This window comes from Ursus arctos, unplaced genomic scaffold (genome assembly GCF_023065955.2).
Source record: "Ursus arctos isolate Adak ecotype North America unplaced genomic scaffold, UrsArc2.0 scaffold_1, whole genome shotgun sequence".
Taxonomy (NCBI): domain Eukaryota; kingdom Metazoa; phylum Chordata; class Mammalia; order Carnivora; family Ursidae; genus Ursus; species Ursus arctos.
The window spans coordinates 105043796-105066300 of record NW_026622763.1 but is presented as its reverse complement, the minus strand read 5'-3'; the positions used below and the strand labels follow the sequence as shown (position 1 = coordinate 105066300).

The 22505-nt window shown below is 43.1% G+C and overlaps 1 protein-coding gene across 1 annotated transcript in view; it reads left to right on the top strand.

The window, feature by feature from the left end:
* IQCA1 (IQ motif containing with AAA domain 1) overlaps window positions 1–22505 on the top strand; it is a 146454-nt gene that overhangs the window by 18912 nt on the left and 105037 nt on the right. The window contains exon 6 of the mRNA XM_026491627.4: window positions 16058–16263. Coding sequence (XP_026347412.2) covers window positions 16058–16263 — 206 coding nt within the window. The remainder of the gene's footprint in view (window positions 1–16057; window positions 16264–22505) is intronic.

Sequence of the window (22505 nt, the reverse complement as noted above, 5' to 3'; positions counted from 1 at the left end):
CCCTTCGGATCGGTTAGAAGCAAGCGTGGTGTGCACCGGGAGGTGAGGGTCGCTGGGGTCCGTCTTAGAGTGTCCGTCTATGCAAAGGAGTTTCCTGCATCGTCTCCAGCATCAAGCCAAGGGCCTCAGAGGAGGCCTTGCTTGTCCCCTGCCTGAGCCCCTCCTGAACGCAGAGCCCTGCTTCCCAGGGCTGCCCATTCTGTTCCACTTTAGAAGCTTCTGCCTTTCACTCACCCGAAGCCTGCCCGCCAGCAGGTCCCGCAGCCTGGCTGTGGTCCCGTCCCCTGTGGCATCTCAGAACGTGTCTGCTTCCCCTGTCACCTGACGAGCCTTCAAGGATTTGAAGGCAGCTCTCGAACCCTCCATGCCAACTCTTCTCTGAGCCAATTACCGCCACCGATGGCAGCCATTCTGGTGAGCCTTGTTTCTTGACCTGCTCACTTTCCCTAAAAGGACATTACAATTTAAAGGAAAAGAAAGCCTGTTACAGCATTGAGTTGGTGCACTGGAATGATCTCCATTATTCAGGGCTCTGTGTTTAACGCCAGGATAAAAACATCGCACCGATAACGTTGATAGACACTGTGACCCAGTCTTTGAAAATGCTGACCAGGAACCAAGCTCTGGTGAGGCTAAAAGAAGAAAAGAAAACACAAACATACTATATATAACCACAGATACCAATACGTTTAAAAAAAAAACTGTTAGTATCATGAGTGACTAAGGTCATAAATAAGAAAATACTGAGCGGAGAAGATTATCTACGGAAATCTAAATATCAAAGCAGACCAAAGAGGTAAAATACCTCAATAAACCAATCACTGCAGCAAATGCCGGAAAGGTCTTTGGAGCACCAGGGTTCCTTTGGGTCCTGTGAGAGGCGGGGGCCAGGGTGGAGCTGGACACGCAGCACAGTTACTGGGAGGAAGGGAAGGAGAGGCATAGAGGCCAGGGGAGCTCTGTTGGGAGGCAGGGGTGGCGAGGGGAGGGGCGAGGAAGAGGGATGGGGAGGAAGAGGCAGCGCGCTTCCAAAACAGAGCACACTTCCAACACATCTTTAAAAATCTAGTTTATAAAAGAAAAGAGAACCAGGAATGGGGATGCCCTGTCTGGGCAAGGACCCAGGGACCAGGGTAGCACGGGGACCACTCTCGGTGGTTCGAGTGTGCACCCACTCGCCTGAGGACAGCTCGTCTCAGCACAAACATGAAAACGCTTTTGCCTGTTTGCTCAGAAATCCCGACCCTTTGCAACTTCTTTGCTGGAAAAAAAAAAAAAAAGAAGAAAGTGAGCAAAGTTTACAATATATAAATATTGATACCGGGATAGTTTTATAATTGTAGATTGGTGCCCAGAAACAGTTCATACAGTTAAAACATCCCATTGTGTCTCTCGAGAAGCGATGTTTAGAGTTTCTCTGTATGGTGCAAAGTGTGAACATGTGATCCTATTTTTATACTTTTAAGTAAAAGTATTCTTGCATTTTTCTGTAAACGCACATTTTATGCCTAAAAAATTACAGATAGGGGCGCCTGGGTGGCATAGCGGTTAAGCATCTGCCTTCTGCTCAGGGCGTGATCCCGGCGTTCTGGGATCGAGCCCCACATCAGGCTCCTCCGCTATGAGCCTGCTTCTTCCTCTCCCATTCCCTCTGTTTGTGTTCCCTCTCTTGTTGGCTGTCTCTGTCTCTGTCAAATGAATGGAATCTTTAAAAAAAAAATACGTGTTCAATATTTAATCAGAGGGGAAAAAGATAGGAATCATGGTTTAAACAATTTGTAGCTTTTTTAACTGAAACTTCACGTAAGAGATACTGAGCTCTAGGAAACAAACTGAGGGCTGCTGGAGGGGAGGCGGGTGGAGGGATGGGGTGACTGGGGAATGGGCATTAAGGAGGGCGCGTGATGAAATGAGCACTGGGTGTTATACACCACTGACGAATCACTAAGTTCTCCCCACTGAAACTTACTAAAAAAAAAAGGAAGAAGAAGAAGAAGAAGAAGAAACTTTAAAATTAAAAAATATCAATTCACAATACCTTTTCCCAATTCTGTGTACTTCTTTTTTTTTTTTTTTAAGACTTTTTTTTTAATTTATTTATTTGACAGAGATAGAGACAGCCAGCGAGAGAGGGAACACAAGCAGGGGAAGTGGGAGAGGAAGAAGCAGGCTCATAGCGGAGGAGCCTGATGTGGGGCTCGATCCCATAACGCTGGGATCACGCCCTGAGCCGAAGGCAGACGCTTAACCGCTGTGCCACCCAGGTGCCCCCCAATTCTGTGTACTTCTTATCAAATGTATATCTCAATAGGACAAAAATCAGGATTTAAGATTTTTCCTTTCTTTCTATTTATAACAGTTAATATGCTTAGAGAATAATGTAAGAAGTGAAAAAAATTAATGTAATTTATACTTTCTTAACCAGTGTAGGGATATGGGTTTCATTATATTACTCGTTTCTTTCCATGTGTAAGTTACATTTGCTAATACTGCACTCCACCTTCTCGCTGTTAGGGAAGAGAAATCGAGCGGTCACCGGTGTGTGGTTTATCCAAGAGCAGGGAGGCAGTTGGCTCCGTTGTTCTGTGATCAACCGTAAACATGTCCATTGAAGCTGTAGTTTCCATCAGGTCTTCTTGTATAAAAATATTAGATTTTCTTTTCTGAGATTTTGGGATTTAAATACGCTAAAAGATCTTCTCAGTGATATTGTTAGATATATAAAAAATATACTTTAGTCCCACATTCAGGATATTGTGTGTAACTTTCATCAATTTTTATGACGGCACGTTCTAAATAACAAATGGCCTGGTGAATACAATTCGTCTTGAGATGTCTTCTGTCTCCCTTTGGCCCCACATCCTGGACCGCACCGCCTCCAGCTGCGGCTCTGTGCACCACCTCTGTTGTCAGCACAGAATTAAAAAGGTGAATTATTTGGCTTCAGGAAGGAATTCGACTCCATGTTCCAGACACTTGGAAGAGCATAGTCTCCTGGTGAAGGGGCGTGGGACCACTGCATGTGTTTATAAAGTCTCAATTGTGACATTCAGCCTTTATTGTCCAAAAGAATATGGTAAATCATACCTGACTATGCATATATGATTTAAGAAACACCTTGATCTAGGGGCACCTGGGTGGCACAGCAGTTAAGCATCTGCCTTCTGCTCAGGGCATGATCCCGGCGTTCTGGGATCGAGCCCCACATCAGGCTCCTCCACTGGGAGCCTGCTTCTTCCTCTCCCACTCCCCCTGCTTGTGTTCCCTCTCTCGCTGGCTGTCTCTATCTCTGTCAAATAAATAAATAAAACCTTAAAGAAACACCTTGATCTTGATCACCTACATTCTTGGTTTCCCTTTGATCTTTGAATTTAAAAAATGAGTCAACATTTATTTTTGCAGTTGAGACCCCTGGGGCCGCAGCACGTCCTGTACTGTGCTGTTGTGTGGGGCATGCTGCGAGAGCCACGTACCAGCCGTCACAGATATTTTTTTTAAGTAGGCTCTTGCAGCAGCGAGGAGCCCAACACGGGGCTTGAACTCATGACCCTGAGATCAAGACCTGAGCTGAAATGAAGTCGGACGCTTAATCGACTGAGCCACCCAGGTGCCCTGGAGATTTTTATGATTTAACACATTCGCCGTGTGGCATATTATTTAGTCATAAAAAAAAAAAAAAGGAAATCCTGGGGCACCTGGGTGGTTCAGTCAGTTGAGTGTCTGCCCTCGGCTCAGGTCATGATCCCAGGGTCCTGAGTTCGAGCCCTGCATCAGGCTCCCTGCTCAGGGGGGCATCTGCTTCTCCCGCTCCTCTGCAGCTCCCACTACTTGTGCTCTCTCTCTCTCTGGGTCAAATAACTAAAATCGTAAAAAGAAGGAAATCTGGGGCGCCTGGGTGGCGCAGTCGTTAAGCGTCTGCCTTCGGCTCAGGGCGTGATCCCGGCGTTATGGGATCGAGCCCCACATCAGTCTCCTCCACTGAGAGCCTGCTTCTTCCTCTCCCACTCCCCCTGCTTGTGTTCCCTCTCTCACTGGCTGTCTCTCTCTGTCAAATAGATAAATAAAATCTTAAAAAAAAAAAAAAAGAAGGAAATCTGTCGCATGCATGGGCGAACTGTGAGGACATTATGTTAAGTAAAATAAGCAGTCACAAAAAGAGACACACTGTGCGACTGCACTTATCTGAGGCACCCAGAGTCGTCAAACTCAGAGAAACAGAATAGAACAGTGGCTGCCAGGGGCCGAGGGAGGGGGAGCGGGCAGATGTTGCCCAGTGGGCATGGAGTTTCGGTTTTGCGAAATTAAAAAGTTCTATAGATCTGTTCACAACAACGTGAATACCCTTAACACTACTCAACTGTCCCTTGAAAAATGGCTAAGGTGATAAATTTTGTTATGGTTTTTTTACCACAATTAAAAAAAAATTTTTTTTAATTCACCAGGACATTGAAATGTATACTGAAACGGTTCTATAAGAATCAGGAATATTCGCTAGTGGTCAAAAAATACAAATTAAAAATTAAATGAGATACTGCATTTCCTTAAATTCTGATGTCATTGATTTTAACGTGCTTATGAAGGAAGAAAATACTGTAAAACAAGCCAAGACACAACCTTGGTTGTAAGATACATCCATCCCTAAGTTCAGATACGTTAAACTAGGAAAACTATGCATCTTAGAATTGGGGAGACAGGGTAAGTTCTTTCTATCTTATAAGCAAACAAAAAAAGGTTTTTCAAGTTGTGATTATTGACAAGAGTGGGAGGAGACGCTCATTCTCCTACACCATGAGTTACACCAACCGGCCTTTCTGAAAGACCATGAGCAAGGTGCCCCAAGTTCATTAACATACTTAAATCCCTTCACCCCATTCTATTTCTGTCTTTAGGAAGTCATCAGAAATACAGATTTATGGGCATGAAAGTCTCCTATGGTGTTCTTTTTAATAATGAAATATTGGGAATAAAACCCATTGAGAGTAGGGACATAGTTCCATAACTCCTGGTGCACCTACATTAATGCCATAGTATGTCACCGTGGAAAAGCATGTTCGTGACTGATTTTTGATGACATGATATTGCTCGAAGTGAGAATTCAAGGTGTAGAATTATACATAGAATATGATTTCAATTAAATATATTCACATATCTATGCACATGCAAAAGAAAGAAAAGATACCACATTCAAATAGCGCTCTTTTTTTTTTAATGTGGGGACTTTGAAAGACTTTTTCTACCTGTATCTGTATTTTCCAATATGCTTAATTTTACTTCAATAGCTAGAAGAAGGTACACATTTAAAATGAAAGCAAATGGCTGTAGAATCATATCAATTTTTTGTCTCCTGAGATCTCCACACCCTTTGGTGCCTGCAGATGGGGAGCTAAACAGTGACACAAACCGGTTTCTCTGTCCGCTCTTCAGAGGCACACAGGTGCCGGATGTCATGATATTTTTGCAGTTGAGACCACCTGTTAACTCCACCTTTGTGCTTTCAAGACTAAACTAGCAGTTGAGAGATTCAATCTAAGCTCATCTAAGTTTGACATGAAATTTTACATTAGTAGTTTGATTCGACAGTTTCCTTTTCATTTAATCCAGCGTACATTGACCGAAGGTCCACTCTGTGTAGCATTCCAGAAACCTGGGAACGGCCCCGCGCTCTTTTATCCTGAAGTCTTAATTGCCTACGCTGATACCACACAAAGACAGAATTACATGTTTGTTACTGTGATTTTTCCATTTTACTTTGGAGTTTGTATCTGCTCAGCTCAAATCAAACAAGTCTGTATTAATTTTTCAGCAGTACAGGGTTTGGATACTATAAAGAGACCAACTTGTCTGTTTCATGTTAAATGTGACTTTCTTCAGTTTGCCTTTTTTTTCAAGTATGTCTCCTCCTGCTAGTGTGTGTTCTATTGAAACTTTACACCATTGAGAAATATATGGATTCAATTCTTAAAAGAATGGTATCTTCTGTTCTCTGGCTGATAACCATAAAAATCCATTATCCCAAATCCAAGAAATGTTTTCAATTGAATCTATTTCCCACTATGTCACTAATGAAGATATTGTCCACTCATTTTAAAATTTCACTTTTCCATTATTTCATTTCGTTACGTCATGCCAATGAATAAACCATTGACTTATCTGATCAAAACAGTATTTGTATGTTTTGGAAAGCTTGGCGTGTTTCCAGGTATTTAGTAAATGAAACCAAAATTAGAGTGAGAGACATCATTGTGCCTTCCATTCCTGACCAATTTTTCCTTTACCATTGCTGTACGAATGATTTTTTTGATATTCCCATTTTAAATATTTATATTCTAAAATCTACAAAGGAGAATAGATAGCACTCTAAAAATTCATGTGCAGTTATTTTAATTGGCAGAGCCAATGGAGTGGATCGAGTGGAAGGAAACTTAATGAATGTAATACATTTCCTTCTGTGGATATCTTTGAAATAATTTGTCCTACGGTCATGCCCATCATATATTTTATGTTACCCTGGAGCTAGCAATGTTTTCATTATAATAAAGAACACTGGGGGACACTTCCTAAAGAGGAAGAACCGTCACTTTGAAATGAGTCAACGAAGTCCTCAAAGCACCATAAAACCCTGCTCACCTTTGGATTCTAACATCAAACAAGCGATATTATCGATTATTTGCTGGTCAGTTTGGTCTTTCTTATTAACAAATAACCCGAAGTTGGAGCTTGGACACCCAGTAAGCTCCCAAAGGCAGGTCCCTCGAAGGCTCCCCTTGGGAAGCCAGAGCTTCCGGTGCCCTCTGTAGTCGTGGGCTAGTCTTTGAAAACTGCTGTCAAAGCCAAAATGAGTGAAGAATCAAAATGAAGTGCTCCTTATGGTCACATTTTAGTTCCAACCAAAACCCATGTCATCCAGTGTAGTCGGATATAGAATTCATTACAGTTGGCTTCAAATGACGCTTGTTTCTAGAAATAAATTTATTCTCAAAGAGACGCATTTGCCATTATATGCGGGCTTGTGTTTTGCTTTGTTTTAGTTTTATTTTACTGTTTGCTGTTCCCTAAGTGTCTCTGGGGGCGGCAGCGTCTTAGAAATGAGTGCGTGTCTTCAGGATCCAGCTTGGAAGGGTTTGCTCCGCCATGTTGGTGAAGAGCCAGGCATCTGGGATGGTCAGATGGGAATGTGCGCCCACCTCTACCCTGGGAGCCAGTGGGGGTGACTTACCAACGTACTTACCCTCCCTCTGGGCCTCAGTTTCTTCTTCTGTAAGAGCAGGATGATGCTACCTGTTTCACAGAGCTATTAGAAGGGCTTCAAGAGAGATTACAGGTAAAGGACCTATCTGGAGCTTGGGGTAGGATAGGCCTTCAAGAAATCATGGCCAACATTGGTCCTCTTGGGAAATTAGAGTGCACGGTGACAATAACTGAATCGTGACAAAGTGTGATAACTTTTCTTTGTGATGAAACACAATATATTCCAAAATAAGTTGTTGCATAAAATACACCTGCCACCAGTTTCCAAATATGGAACTCGCTTGGCCTTTGTATGGAACAGTCCACGGGCTCTGAGTGTAACCTACAGCCACCTCAGAGAGCTGCGGGGGAGATTCTGAAGATCCCAAAGGCAGCAGGTGCTGCCCTCACACCACCCGCACGATATGTGTTGCACCAGAAAAAAGTTCACAAACCAAGAAAGGCAGTGACTTGGTGCAGGGGTGCGTGAAGGGCGGTAGGCTGAGCAAGGAGGTCAGAGCTTGAGGGAGGATACCGTTTTCTAGTAAATGGAATTTTACAGTCTAGTTACTTGGGAACTTTTAGTTTGATGTTAAGTTGTGATTGTTGTGATTCTGCTTTAGTCTTGTCCCGGGTCCCCAGATCATCAGAAATTACATGACGGAAAGTATTCCCTTCCTTACCTCCCTTTGTCGCCTGATCCCAGGATTTCCTTACCCACACCCTAGGGCAGGGTGTTCGTCCTCGTCTGTGGTAGGTTAGGGCCCGTTACACAGTCTGTTAATGGCAGCAAGCAGAGTAGCTAAGGCCTGGAACGCTGGAGCCGGCCTCCCTGCGTTCAGATCCTGGTTCTGCCGTTTCCTAGCTGGGGGAATTTGGGTGCGAACTTGACTTCTGGGTGCCACGATTTCCACATATGCGAAGTGGAAATGGTCACAACACCTCTCGTAGATGTGTTAATTCCTAAAGAAATCTCTGTCTGTAAAGCATTTAAAATAGTGTCTGACGCTTTGCACGGTGAGCACTGGGTCAGTGTTAGTTGTTACTTTTCTTCAAATGGTTTAATATCATGGGTTTAGATGTTCACAACATTCATGACTCAGAAATGCTTACTAATTGCCAATTTTTTTTTAACCTATTTAAGTTAGCTAAGACCAAAAGGGTTAATGTCACCATGTTGGCAAAGGATGGAAAGACAGGCTCTGTCCTACACTGTTGGAGGGGAGAGTAAATCCTGTAACATCTTTGCAGGGCAGATCAGCAATATCCATCGAAATTACAAATGCATGGTTTCTAAAAGTATGATCTATAGTACCCGTAAAAAAAAAAATTTTTTTTTTCAGACAGAATAGGTTAAGCCAGAAGAAACCTATCAGTGGGGAGAGACAGCCACCCATAGAGGGTAAGAGCAGAGATCCCAGAAATAGACCCTCGGGCCAAAACCCCAGTCTACCCGGCATGGCCGTGTGACTCTGGGCAAACGCCTTGACCCTCCAGTACTTCATACAAAATGAAGATAATAGTACCACTTACTCATAAGGTTATTAGGAGGAATACATTAGTTAATATTTGTAAGTCACTTAAAATCATGCCTCATGACCTAGAAGTGCCATCATCCAAGTGTGTATTTAAAAAGATATTTCAAGAGAGTAAGATACAAAAGCAACAGACGAAGCTTCTATCACTAATCAATTATAAACTCAACTTGACCATTCTGGCCCCACTCCTAATTTAACAAATCTTAAAATCACTAGACAATTTTTAGAAGTTAGGCTTGAGGGCTAAAAAAAATTGTGTTATTTAATAGTTTTGCACCCACTATACTTGTGGCATCCTAAAATAAGGACCTACCGTAACCACTAGGAGCAGAGGGCCCAAGAAAACCGTTGGCTGTGGCTTTGCATAGTGTTTTCCCACTTCTCCTGCTGGCTTCATCTTTATAAGTAGGTATATTTGTATAAACGCAGACACACAAAGATAGATGTGTTACTCTAAATGAAATGATGGAACAAAATGGCTGATTTTTGTAAACTAAGGACCACCACTCGCCATCTTGAAACGGACCGACTGAAGAGCAGCCCCCCTCCGCAGCGTGAGGCGTTCGTTCCGTGGGCAAAATCACAGCCAGAAGCGTGTGGCGGGAGTGGGGAGCCGGCGGAGGCGCCTCCACACGCTTCCTAATGAGCCCCAGCTCACGCTGTGGTCAGGAGGCGCGGGGACTAATTAATCTCTGTGTTGGCGACAGCACGAGATTTCACAGGATGGTCAACTGCTTGGGGTAGATGCTTTCCCGAACCCTCCCTGCTCCAACTTTGCCTTCAGTGGCAGCAGAGCACCACGAGGAAGCAAAACCCCCAAGACAAGGAGCTTCTGGAGAAAGTTGCCAGCATTGAATCTCTCATCTGCAAGTGTATTTGTGACTGATAAACCGAGCAGATTTTCACGTGGACAAATGTCCATTTTATCTGACTAATTTGAACAAGGATTTTTAAAGACAAAGCCCATCAAACATTAGATAAGCATTTTAAGTTAATGGACCGTGGAGTCCTATTTCCCCACAAACCCGGGAAGCATCATCAGATGTCCTATTTTTACAGCAACATCAATTATTAATATGTATATTTTTGCTGACAGAGGACCTTGCTATAAACGTAGGTTTCGCTATCCCGTTCCGGGTCATTAACTGTGGAAAGCTTGTAAATATAATGGTTTATTCACATGGGAAGCCTTCATTAAGATGCATTATTCTACAGCTGATGTATTTCAATATATAGTGTATTATCATGTTCTCTATTTCCCTTTAATATTCGTAATTTATTTTTAAATGAGTTGCTGTTTATGCGGTGAGTTAACAAATTTGAATTCCGTATGACCAGAGTTGCTAACGAGGAAAAGATGTTTTAGCCCAAAGGAAAAGCTGCTCATTAACATAGGACCTAAATATATTATAACCTTTAAATTCAAAAGCAACTAGAGAAAGAAGCTACAAATGACCCCAAATGTATTTTTGTCAGAGAAAGTCTATATCAAGAACCATGCATGAATACACACATATTAACGGCGCAGCATGGTGTAATAGGAGAAACACAGAACGGAAACAATCGGGAACCCTTACTGCCAGCCTCTTCATTAATGTAGAACGACTTGGGAGAGCCACTTAGGTACGACCCTCAGTGTCCCCATCTGTTCAATGGGATAGTCACATCCTCATTTCTCCTCCAAAATGGATGTGAACATCAGTAAGGAAATGTAGAGGAAGAAGGCAGAGGACAGAGCTCTATGCCGCTGGGGTTGTTAAAAAAAATCCAGTGAGGTCTGAGAGATTCCTCTGCTCCGCTCGAAGATCATGGAAGTGCTAGGAAGTTGGTGGAACACTCGTCGTGTTATAGAGCTATTGCTAAGACCCAAATCAGAGTCACCTACTCATTGCTTCATTTTTAGGGGAGAAAAGGGGGAAACATCAGCTACAGTATAGTCTATATGTATACATCTGTGAAAGAAATCTGCTGTAAATTACCAGAAGAACAATGCAGTTGGGGGTAAGGCAATACCGTCTGATTGGTAGATAAGAGTAGAGAATCAGCCATTAACGCAAGACTTCAGCACAATTTTGCACATTCATCACAAAGAGATCTGGGTCATTTGTAGTAGCGATCTATTTTAACATCTTCACGAAAACAGTGAACTTTAAAATAGAGATACAACAATAGATCAGATAAAAATTTCTCCGAGAGTTATAAACTCCCACTTCGTACATTTGAAATGTAAACACTAGGAATAAAAAAATATCACCTGAAAGATATAAGAATTGGATACTTTTTTAAATGATCAAATAAAGGAAATTTCTATTTTGGCACAAGATACATAATATAGTCATGCCTTGAGCACCTGCATAGAGAGGGAATTGAGATCATTTGTTGTGAACATTGTTCTTTAAAGTGATCCTATAATTTTCATTCTAGATTCACTTTTAAATTGGTTTTAGTGGAGCGTCTCGGTGGCTTAGTCATTAAGCGTCTGCCTTCGGCTCAGGTCATGATCCTGGGGTCCTGGGATCAAGCCCCACATCGGGGCTCCCTGCTCATCAGGGAGCCTGTTTCTCCCTCTCCAGCTCCCTGTGCTTGTGTTCCCTCTCTCGCTATCCCTATCAGTCAAATAAATAAATAAAATCTTTAATAAATAAATAAAGTGGTTTTAGCATTTTTTCCTACCATAAAAGTTGGATGTTTCATTATACTAAACTCAGACAATTGGATTAGTTCTTTAGACTTTCTAATGCATATTTGTAAAGTATTATGTGTATAATATTTTTCATCTTTTTCACGGACTTTGTGTTAAGTGAGTGCTGTATTCTAATGGCAGCTCGATTGTGGTTCCTAGTTGAGAAGTCGTCTCAGAGGGTCACGCGTATCTCTTGGAGCTTGTGTGGGGATGTGGGTACCTGCACACTTATTATCTATTTCAACCATTTTGAATTTATTTTAGTATGTGGCATCAATTGAGTCTTTAAGAATATATTTTTTTCAACTAATTGATTTAAATTTATAACTTTGTTAATGTCCTTTGTAAGTAAGGCAAAAATTCGTCCTACACTTGAATTTTGTCCTGTATCTGTCTCGAAGCTCTTGAGATGAACTTTGATGTTTTTCTCTTATCCCTGAAATTTTCCTTGTACGGTAACTCCTAGCACTCCTGGGTTCATGCGCTTAGACGTGGGTGCACCTGACGTTATGGTGACAGTCGCCATAACAACCGCAGTAAACGCACCGAGGGGTGACTCAGTGCCAGGCTCTGAAGCAAGGCCTCACATAGACGGTTCCACTCAGTCTTTACAGTCTCAATTTGTACTCACGGAAGAGGAGGACACTGAGCCACAACTGTGTCCATGCTTTTTACAAAATCACAGAGGCAGCGGATGGCTGAGCCTCAGCTCGCACCCAGGCTTCTGTCCCAACCCCAGAGCGTGGCTTTGGCTCCGATAAACCAGGGGTTATTTCCTGCCTCTGCCATTTGCCGGCTCTGTGAATTTGGGAAAGCTAATTAGCCTCTCTGGTTCATTTCTTTATATTCTACAAATGCCTGCCTGGCCGGATTATTGTAAGGGTTGAGGATTACTTCTTTTTTTTAATAATATGATATAATATAATATAATATAATATAATATAATATAATATATAATTAATATAATAATATTTTTATAAAAAACCGTTCAGTTAGCCACTGTGTAGCAAGCACATCATTAGTTTTTGATGCAGTTTTCAGTGATTCATTAGTCAAGTATAACACCCAGTGCTCATCACAACACGTACTCTCCTTAATACCCATCACCCTGTTACCCCCTCCCCCCACCTCCCTCCCCTCTGAAACCCTCAGTTTGTTTCCCGGGGTCCATAGTCTCTCATGGTTCTTCTCCCTCTCTGATTTCTCCCCCCTCAATTTTCCCTCCCTTCTCCAATGGTCTTCCATGCTATTCCTTATATTCCACATATAACAGTGAAACCATATGATAATTGTCTTCTCTGCTTGACTTATAACCATATGATAATAGTCTTTATCTGCTTGACTTATTTCACTTAACATAATCTCCTCCAGTTCCATCCATATTGATGCAAATGGTGGGTATTCATCCTTTCTGATGGCTGAGTAATATTCCATTGTGTATGTGGACCACATCTTCTTTATCCATTTGTCTATTGAAGGACATCTCAGCTCCTTCCAGTTTGGCTATTGTGGACAATGCTGCTATGAACACTGGGGTACATGTGCCCCTTCTTTTCACTATGTCTGTATCTTTGGGGTAAATACCCAGTAGTGCAATTGCTGGGTCGTAGGGTAGCTCTATTTTTAACATCTTGAGGAACCTCCATACTGTTTTCCAGAGTGTCTGCACCAGCTTGCATTCCCACCAACAGTGTAAGAGGGTTCCCCTTTCTCCACATCCTCGCCAACATTTGTCATTTCCTGCCTTGATAATTTTTGCCATTCTAACTGGTGTAAGGTGGTGTCTCAATGTGGTTTTGATTTGTATTTCCCTGATGCCGAGTGATGTGAGGGCTTTCTTCTGTGAGTGTGCACTCATCCTCCTCCTCCCTGCTTTCCCTCTCCCTCTCCCCCTTCTTTGTCACTCTCTGCCACAACTATTCACGTTGTGCTTGAAGTGTGAAAGCAGCCACAGACAACATGTAAATGAATGGGCTTGGCCGTGATCCAGTGTAACTATTTATGAAAACATGCATGTGGGTCGGGTTTGACCTGTGGGCTACAGGTTACCAAACCCTACCCTGGGTGATTATCAGAATCACCTGAAGATTTTCCAAAACTACTAGTTCCTTCCTGCTTCCTCACCCCCAGGATGAAACTGGGGATCTGTTTTTTTAAGCTCTCCAGAATTTTGAGGGAAAAAAAGAAGACTTGGAAAAAAATTACTCACCAGTGTATGTGAGGATATGTTGTATCTAAAAAAAAATTTCCCCAAACAAAATGACTACTGAAAACAAGAAGGGAGCAACTACAAAATAAGAAAGCATTCTGGGAAAATAAAAAGCATGCCCCCAGAGGCAAAACAATAACCCCCCTAAAATGTTAAATAAATGCAAATAATAAATCGGCATAACTGAAAACGAAATCAGTTCTGGAAGATAAAGTTCAAGAACCCCCATAACACAGTGCAAACAGATCAAGGGGAGATGGAACATCTAAGAGAAAAGTCAGAGTTGCGGAAGATTCGTCTGGTGGCCTGCGTTGTATCTAATATTTGCTGCAGAGAGAGAAATGGGGGAAAAGGAAAGAACAGAAGGGAAATTCTCAGAGTTGAAGACATAACTTTTTATATTGAATGGACCCGCCAAAGGGAGAATTTGGTGAGTGAAGACCTGCCCACACCCAGACGCATTTCAATAAACGTTCAGAGCTCTGAGCGTAAAGCAGGAGGGAGAAGAGCTTATCCAAAAGGAACAGCTGTCCAACAAGCCAGTCACTGGGGGCTCTGCTTGCCAGAAGTCTCCTCCGGGGGGAAGCTGCCACACTGCCGTTCAGGTGGGAGGAGCCCAAGGAAACACCTCAGAAGGGCAAGTACTTAGCAGTTTCACGGCTACACGTATCCACTCTGAAGGTTACGCTCACAGGCATGCTTCAGCAAAATGAAAACTGAACGCAAGAAAGATGAAGAGTAAACAAAAAACTCAGAACAACTTAGGGTTACATTTAAATAGCATTTGCTAACTTCCATGCTGTAAATATTCCCATCATAGCCCATTCCAGCTACTAACCAGAATAACACAGTCAGGAAGGTGAGCATTCTGGCACACCATTATACAGTATTTTCACCATAGAGCTACAACAGTCATCGATAACGCCAAGAACGTAGGTGATATAGTAATACCCAGCAAAATAATTAGGAAGTGATGAGTTTTGAGTATTGAGAACTTCGTAATATAACTGGCTTCATGGTAAGTTTCTACAATTTAGTATTTTAGAATGGCTGTATTTAACAACCAGCTTGCAAAATTCTAGAAAATGTGTCAGTTGGCTCTCATGAGCTATCGTGGGCTGGCTCCCGCACTCCAGTGAATATGCCCTTTATTTGCTGAATGGCCTGGGCTGACTTTGAACTGTTTGGAGCTCAGATCCTTCATCTGTGAAGGAAGCAGTCCTTCAGCTTGCAGAGGTAGGATTCCACGCACCTCTGCCTCGTATATGTTTTCCTTCTCCAAGTCCCTTTTAGTTCGACATTTCCATCCAAACCCATGTTGTAAGGTCTAGGTTATCCGACATTGTTCGCTACTATGTCGTACATTAGTCTTCTCTTACCAACTCCATTTATTTAGAGATTCTAGAGAACAGGAATTTGTCTCAATTATTAGGGTTTTGTTTGTTTTGTTGTTTTTTTTTTTTTAAGTAGGCTCTCCACCCACTGTGGGGCTTGAACTCGCGGCCCTGAGATCAGAAGTCACATGCTAGGGGCGCCTGGGTGGCACAGCGGTTAAGCGTCTGCCTTCGGCTCAGGGCGTGATCCCGGCGTTGTGGGATCGAGCCCCACATCAGGCTCCTCCGCTATGAGCCTGCTTCTTCCTCTCCCACTCCCCCTGCTTGTGTTCCCTCTCTCTCTGGCTGTCTCTATCTCTGTCAAATGAATAAATAAAATCTTTAAAAAAAAAAAAAAAGAAAAGAAGAAGTCACATGCTAGACCAACGTAGCCAGCGAGGTGCCCCTCAAAGTAGCTCAACCCCCATAGTTGATAGATGACATAGACCAGTGCTGAGTGTTTGGTGCTTAATAGCCAGACTTCTGTTGACTTGATAATCAGCAGATTTTGAAGTAGAACATTCTAACAAAAAGATGTAATATCAGGGTGAATGTCTGGAGTCAGTTGAGAATTTCCTACTTGGGAGAACTTTAACAATAGAACAGATGTTTGCAGAGTTGATTTGGGGATAGTTTTTCTTGAAATCAGAGCACCCGAGCTTTTCATCTGTCTTTCTTCAAGTACTTTCTTCCTCTATATTCTTTGTTCTCCCATGAACCAAGAAGATTTGAAAACACTTTCTGGAGTTTGAACTGTATGTTTTTAAGGGTCCTTGACTATGCCTTTTTCAAGCTAACTCCCGCCCCCCAGATTCCGGGAAATGGTAGGAAGTGATCCCCGTCTTTCCTCCCCATAGTGGTGAATCACTTATTCAGATTTTCCTGCCAGAGTCTTTTGTTCCGTATTTATTTGTCGTCGGCCTTGACAAGACGGCATCAAAGATAGTCACGTACTGTATTACCGTCTGACGCCCTTCACCAGCACAACGATCTTTACGATCTCAAACCGTTTTGCTTGTGTTTTCAGAAGCCACCTCCTCTGTTTAATGAAGTTAGTGCTACAGTAATCCAGGCTGAAAAGGTGAGCTCCCTGAGGAATGAGGTGCAGATAAAGCATGAGGAGAACTACAAAGAAGCCTTGGTTACAATCAAGGAGGACCTGAAATTAATAGAAGGTCCAGACGTCAAGGAGAACCTTCAAGACCAGATCCGGCATTGGTTCATCGAATGCAGGTAAACGCGAGCCGTACAGAGCTCTATCCTGACAGTCTCTTCTGTAGGGGTTGAGGCCCTAGGACGTTTTCAAGCACAGAAGCACATCCATATAGGTTCATGGGGATTTGGGCTTCACTTTAGAAGAGTGAAATGTCAGGACTAAGAATTCAGTAACTAATTTATTTTTTTAAATGAGATTGCTTTTTGTGCTGGTGTTTGCTTTTTTAAAATAAGGTCCATATAAAGGGGTGCCTGGGTAGCTTAGTCGGTTAAACATCTGACTCTTGATTTCGGCTCAGGTCATGATCATGGGGTTGTGGGATGGAGCTCCATGTCGGGATTCGCACTAGGCATGGAGCCTGCTTAAGATTCCCTCTCTCCCTTTCCCCTGTCCCTCCCACCCCCACTTGTGTGCGCTCTCTCTCTCTTTCTAAAAATAAAATAAAATAGTAAGTATATAACATTGAAAATATACTTTTAAATAAATAAGGTCCATATAATGCTCCTATGATCACATGGAATTGAATGTCATGGGTAGATTTCATGGGCCAGGTCTGTCTGGAAGCCAAGGGGTCCAGGCACAAGCAGGTCCTGCTGCTCTCCCCTCTGGGGTCTGGCCAGCCTCTCTACTTGTGTGAGCCTCCCTCGAGATTCTCAATCACAGTTCTGCTCTGTCAGAATTCTCTGAGATGGCTGCTTAATCTGTGACCTGACATGGAGGCCCTGGGCCTCCTTGAAATGATGAGTGGGTAGCAATTCTGGGGACAAGGCCCCAGGCCTTCCTGCATGAAGTGTCTTCTTTAATGCTCCTGAGTGAAATGGTAAATGATTTAAAGCTTGCTCCCAAAAGAGCGTTGTTGAAAGGTATTCGTTTTTAGAGAAGCACACACAGTAGCTCGCACACTTGTGGAACACAGAAGTTTCCACACAGCAAAACAAAAGCTTGGCAGAAAACCTAGTTAGAGCAGTTTTAAAATCTGCTTTATAGGTTGCTGCCTGTGTATGTATGGAGAACATAGGCAGCAACCTATACGACATCGGCCAAAGCAACCTTTTTCATGACACATCTCCAAAGGCAAGAGAAACAAAAGATAAAATGAACTTGTGGGACTTCATCAAGATAAAAACCTTCTGCACAACCAACGAAACAGTCAAAAAAACTAAGAGGCAGCCCACGGAATGGGAGAATATATTTGCAAATGACACTACAGATAAAAGACTGGTATCCAAGATCTACAAAGAACTTCTCAAACTCAATACACGAGAAACAAATAAGCAAATCAAAAAATGGGCAGAAGATATGAACAGACACTTTTCCAATGAAGACATACAAATGGCTAACAGACACATGAAAAAATGTTCAAAATCATTAGCCATCAGGGAAGTTCAAATCAAAACCACACTAAGATACCACCTTACACCAGTTAGAATGGCAAAAATTGACAAGGCAAGAAACAACAATTGTTGGAGAAGATGTGGAGAAAGGGGATCCCTCCTACATTGTTGGTGGGAATGCAAGTTGGTACAGCCACTCTGGAAAAGAGTGTGGAGGTCCCTTAAAAAGTTAAAAATTGAGCTACCCTATGACCCAACCATTGCACTACTGGGTATTTACCCCAAAGATACAGACGTAGTGAAGAGAAGGGCCATATGCACCCCAATGTTCATAGCAGCATTGTCTACAATAGCCAAAGCGTGGAAGGAATGGAGATGCCCTTCAACAGATGACTGGATTAAGAAGTTGTGGTCCATATATACAATGGAATATTACTCAGCTATCAGAAAGAACGAATTTTCAACATTTGCTGCAACATGGACAGGTCTGGAGGAGATAATGCTAAGTGAAATAAGTCAAGCAGAGAAAGACAATTATCAAATGATTTCTTTCATCTATGGAACATAAGAACTAGGAAGATTGGTAGGGGAAGAAAGGGATAAAGAAAGGGGGGGTAATCAGAAGGGGAATGAAGCATGAGAGACTATGGACTCTGAGAAACAAACTGAGGGCCTCAGAGGGGAGGGGGGTGGGGGAATGGGATAGACCGGTGATGGGTAGTAAGGAGGGCACGTATTGCATGGTGCACTGGGTGTTATACGCAACTAATGAATCATCGAACTTTACATTGGAAACCAGGGACGTACTGTATGGTGACTAACATAATATAATAAAAAAACATTTTTAAAAATCTGCTTTATTTCAAGAGGGGGAGAAAACGAGGGCAGATTGTAGCAATCGGTCCCAGGAGCCGTGGAGGGCAGATTGGCCATCCGTTTCCTTTAATGGGCACTGTGCCACATCCCATTGGGTTCAGAGATGTTCAGATACCCACTTCGGTTAGCTCATCAGAACCAGAGAATTTAACTGTCAGCAACAGAAAATCAGACTTCGTCTCAAAAAAATGACATTAAAAGATATCCATATCCATGGTAAGCAGCCTCTGAGATGACCTCACCTTTTGCACCTCATAATGTCCTCCCCTTGAATGTGCTCTAGACCTGAAAGTTTCCTTCTGCAGGAAAATCAGTGGCAGAAGTGATGGCATGTCACTGCCTTCTTGCCTGCCTCTCTTGCCCTCTCTCTTGCTCTGTGCCTCGCTGCTCTGAGAAAAGTCAGCTGCCGTGTGGTGAGCTGGCCAGGGAAGAGGTCTGTGAGGGAAGGAACTGAGGGCCTCACTCCAGCAGCCTGGGAAGAACTAACTTCTGCTCACAGCCATGTGACGACCTTGGACATGGATTCTCCCCCAGGTGAGCCTTCGGCTGAGACCACAGCCCTGGCTGACACTTGGTTTGCAGTCTGGTGGGAGACCTTGAGGCAGGGATACCCTACACAGCCACATCCGGTCCCTTCCCATGGAAACAGTGACCACATAAACATTAGTTGTTTCCATCACTGAGTTCTGATGTTATGCAGCAATAGGTATCAAATACGTATCAGTTACTTTTACAACGATTTAGAGACATTTCAACACGATAAATCCTCTTGTGGTAACTTTGTATGGGATCCCAATATGATTTCCTCAATAACACTCAAGTTTTATAACAAACTTTATTTGATATAGCTTTTTTGATTAATTGCTTTTGATTGGGGAGTTCTGTCCTTCATTGTACAAATACAATTTTTAAATACTGATGGTTTTTAAAAATTCAAAATTGGTTAAATTGGTGAGATTTTCTTCTGATATCTTATTTGTTAAGGATATGTTACAGCAAACCCGGACATTTTCAATGACAAGATATTTAAGTGAAAAGTTAGAGATTGTCTTAATTTTGTGCCAGTAATGATCATAAAGAGGTGACTAAAGCTATTAACAGAGAGGGAGGCACGTATGTGCACATCCATCCTCTTTTCTCCATCACGTTCCTTCTTCTCCCCACTCTGGAGGTGGTCTCTTGGCTTTAGAGCATCAGAACTTACCAAACTGTACACTTTATGTGTCTATATATATCAATTATCCATCGATAAAGCTGCTAAAAAATGTAACAGCATTGTATCAGCAAAGATATCAGTGTTTTTAGCTCTTAAGATTAGCATGTTTTTCTGTCATCCAGATATCAAACCCAGTCTTCCCCTCACTAACCTTGTCCTCGGACTGCCCGCTCTCCTGCTCACGATCTAAGAAAAACTTAGCTCTGCCCATTGCAGGTAACTTAGTGTCTTCTGGTTTGAAATAGTCTCTTTCAGGTGAGCTGTCTGTTTCGAGTATATCTGTAGTTGATTCCAATGCCTATCAAGAATGTTGTACCACTTCTTCCCCTTACGACCTCTGATGACAAAGAGAAGTTAAACCCTCATGCCGACCGTTGAGGGCTGGACAGAGAGTGAATGACAACATCTGGGTGCACACTGTTGTCCGTGCCTGGCCAGGTCCCGCAAGCGTGCAGTGTAGTGATCTGGTCCAACGTGGAATGGCCAGCCCACTTGGTCCTTGGGGGGCTTCCTTCCGCTGCCTGTGATTTCCGTCACATGCCCCAATCACCGGGCCCCTGCAATCCTGGCCTCTTGTTTCTGAGCGCACCTTCGCTGGGATGCCGGTTCCCTCGAGAACCCCAAGTCCCCCAGGAGCACAGCCTCAAGGGCATGGGCGGGCTCGTTCAGACCCTCATCCACCAAGTCCCCTCCTCCCCACGGCCATCCGACCCCCTCTACCCCCATCCAACAAGCTGCACACACGGGAAGACAAGCACGACCCAGATGTTCCTAGATTCTCTGCAGCCGCTCTGGGGGTTCAGCTGGGATCTCAGCATTCACCCCCTCCTTCTTCAAGACGCCTAGAGAGTGAGGTTAAGGACTCAGGCGGTGTCCCCACTCACCCACCTTCTCTTGCTTCCTCCCACCCCCTCTGCCTCACCAACTTCTTGTTCAAGTCGAGACTCTTTAGGAAACCCTCCCTGAGGAGTCCCCTCCAGAATTCCTCCCTGTCTCCTGCTTGAGTTCTGACTAGCCCCGCGCCCACCACTCCTGCCCCTGGAAGTTTGCATAATGATTAAGAACACAGGCTGGAGATCGCCGTGTAGCCGTGGGCGGGTCATGTGGCTTCTCTGTGGGTCAGTTTCCCCATCTGTGCTATCAGAACAAGAGTCACACATACTCCATGGGGTTCTTAAGAAACACAGGGCACTGAGACCTGTACGCCAGGCCGTTACCGTTTCTACGGTGCTGTGGCCACCTGCTCACTCACGTGCCCCTCCCACAGCCACGGGGCAGACCCAGGGGCCGAGCCTGGTGCTGAGAAGGGGGTGGCGTGTGAATTCCACGTGTAAGCCACAACGCTGCCACCTTCCGCTCTTATCCAATTACATAATCGTGTCCAGAGGAAATACACTTGGGGTGATTTTGTGCAATCGTGGAAATTAAGGTAGAAGGGAATAGTTTCAAAAGAATGGAGTCTTCTGATGAAATCACATAGGTTTATAATAAAATTCATTCTTATAGTGAGAATGATACGCCCTGTGTTCCCTACCCTCAGTTACCAGGCCCATCCCTTCCCTTCTCTCAGGACTGAGGAGAACAGGTTTCCACAAATATGTTTTCTATAAATGAAATGATGCTTTACGTTTTATTTATTTTTGTATAATTCTTTTTTTAAAAAAGATTTTATTTATGTATTTGAAAGAGAGAGAATTAGACAGAGCACAAGAAGGGGGAGGGTCAGAGGGAGAAGCAGACCCCCTGCTTGGGAGCCCGATGCAGGACTCAATCGTAGGACTCCAGGATCATGACCTGAGCTGAAGGCAGTCACTTAACCAGCTGAGCCACCCAGGCACCCCAATGATTTACGTTTTAAAGTCCAATTTACTGTTAGGCAACAAAACCAAGTTGAAAGCACTGTGTACAATTAAAACCCCGAATAAGCTGAAATCTATAAAGTATACCTTCATACACACGTATATTCATACACATATTTAACTTATTAAGTATATGTTTGTATATGCATGGAAAATTTCTGGAACGATAACACTGGAAACTGTTAGCATGGCTACGTCTGGGGACTAGCGTGGTAATATGACTTTTTATTTTATATTCTGTGCTATTGGAAGTATTTCTTAACAAGTATTATTTAAGCTTCTTTAAAAATATATTAGAAAGCAAAGAAAGAGAGCAATCAATTTGGGATAATCCAAAATAAATATTTAAAATTTTAAAACCCTAATTTTCAGAAAGTAGGTTAATGCAATGGTGGCATAATACTCCTGGAAATCGTCCTTTGATCAAAGAATAGGGAGACATGAGGCTGGCAGCAAATGTGAGTTGTCTTCCAGAAGGTTCACAGGAGACCCTGGTGGGCCTTGGTGTCACCCTAGGAGGGGCCCCTTCCGTCGTGCCAGGGGTTGTGGGCTCCTCTGGAGACGCAGCCCTCGCTGGCCGGTAACCTTGAGAACACTTCCTCCCAATGTCACTGGACTGACATTTTGGAGGCCAAGTTAGAGTAGCTCCCACGGGTACGCTGGACATCATTCGCACAGACACAAAGATTCCTCTTTTTTTAAGAACGTAAGGTCAAGGGCACATTTATTTTCATAATTGGATTACATTTATCTGATTGACTTTGATAAAAATCCTCTTCCTTGCTTTTTTAAATCAAAGACAAATAAAAAGCAAATATTGTCTTTTGAAACATGAAACATGATCAGTCCTCAGGCTAAATTCCAATAGGACGTACAGTGACAACTTGGAAAAGTTACCAGAAGTTACAGTTAATACTGCTCCCACAGTTTAGAATACGTATGCTGAGCTCGTTTAACCAATGCTCATAGTTGCC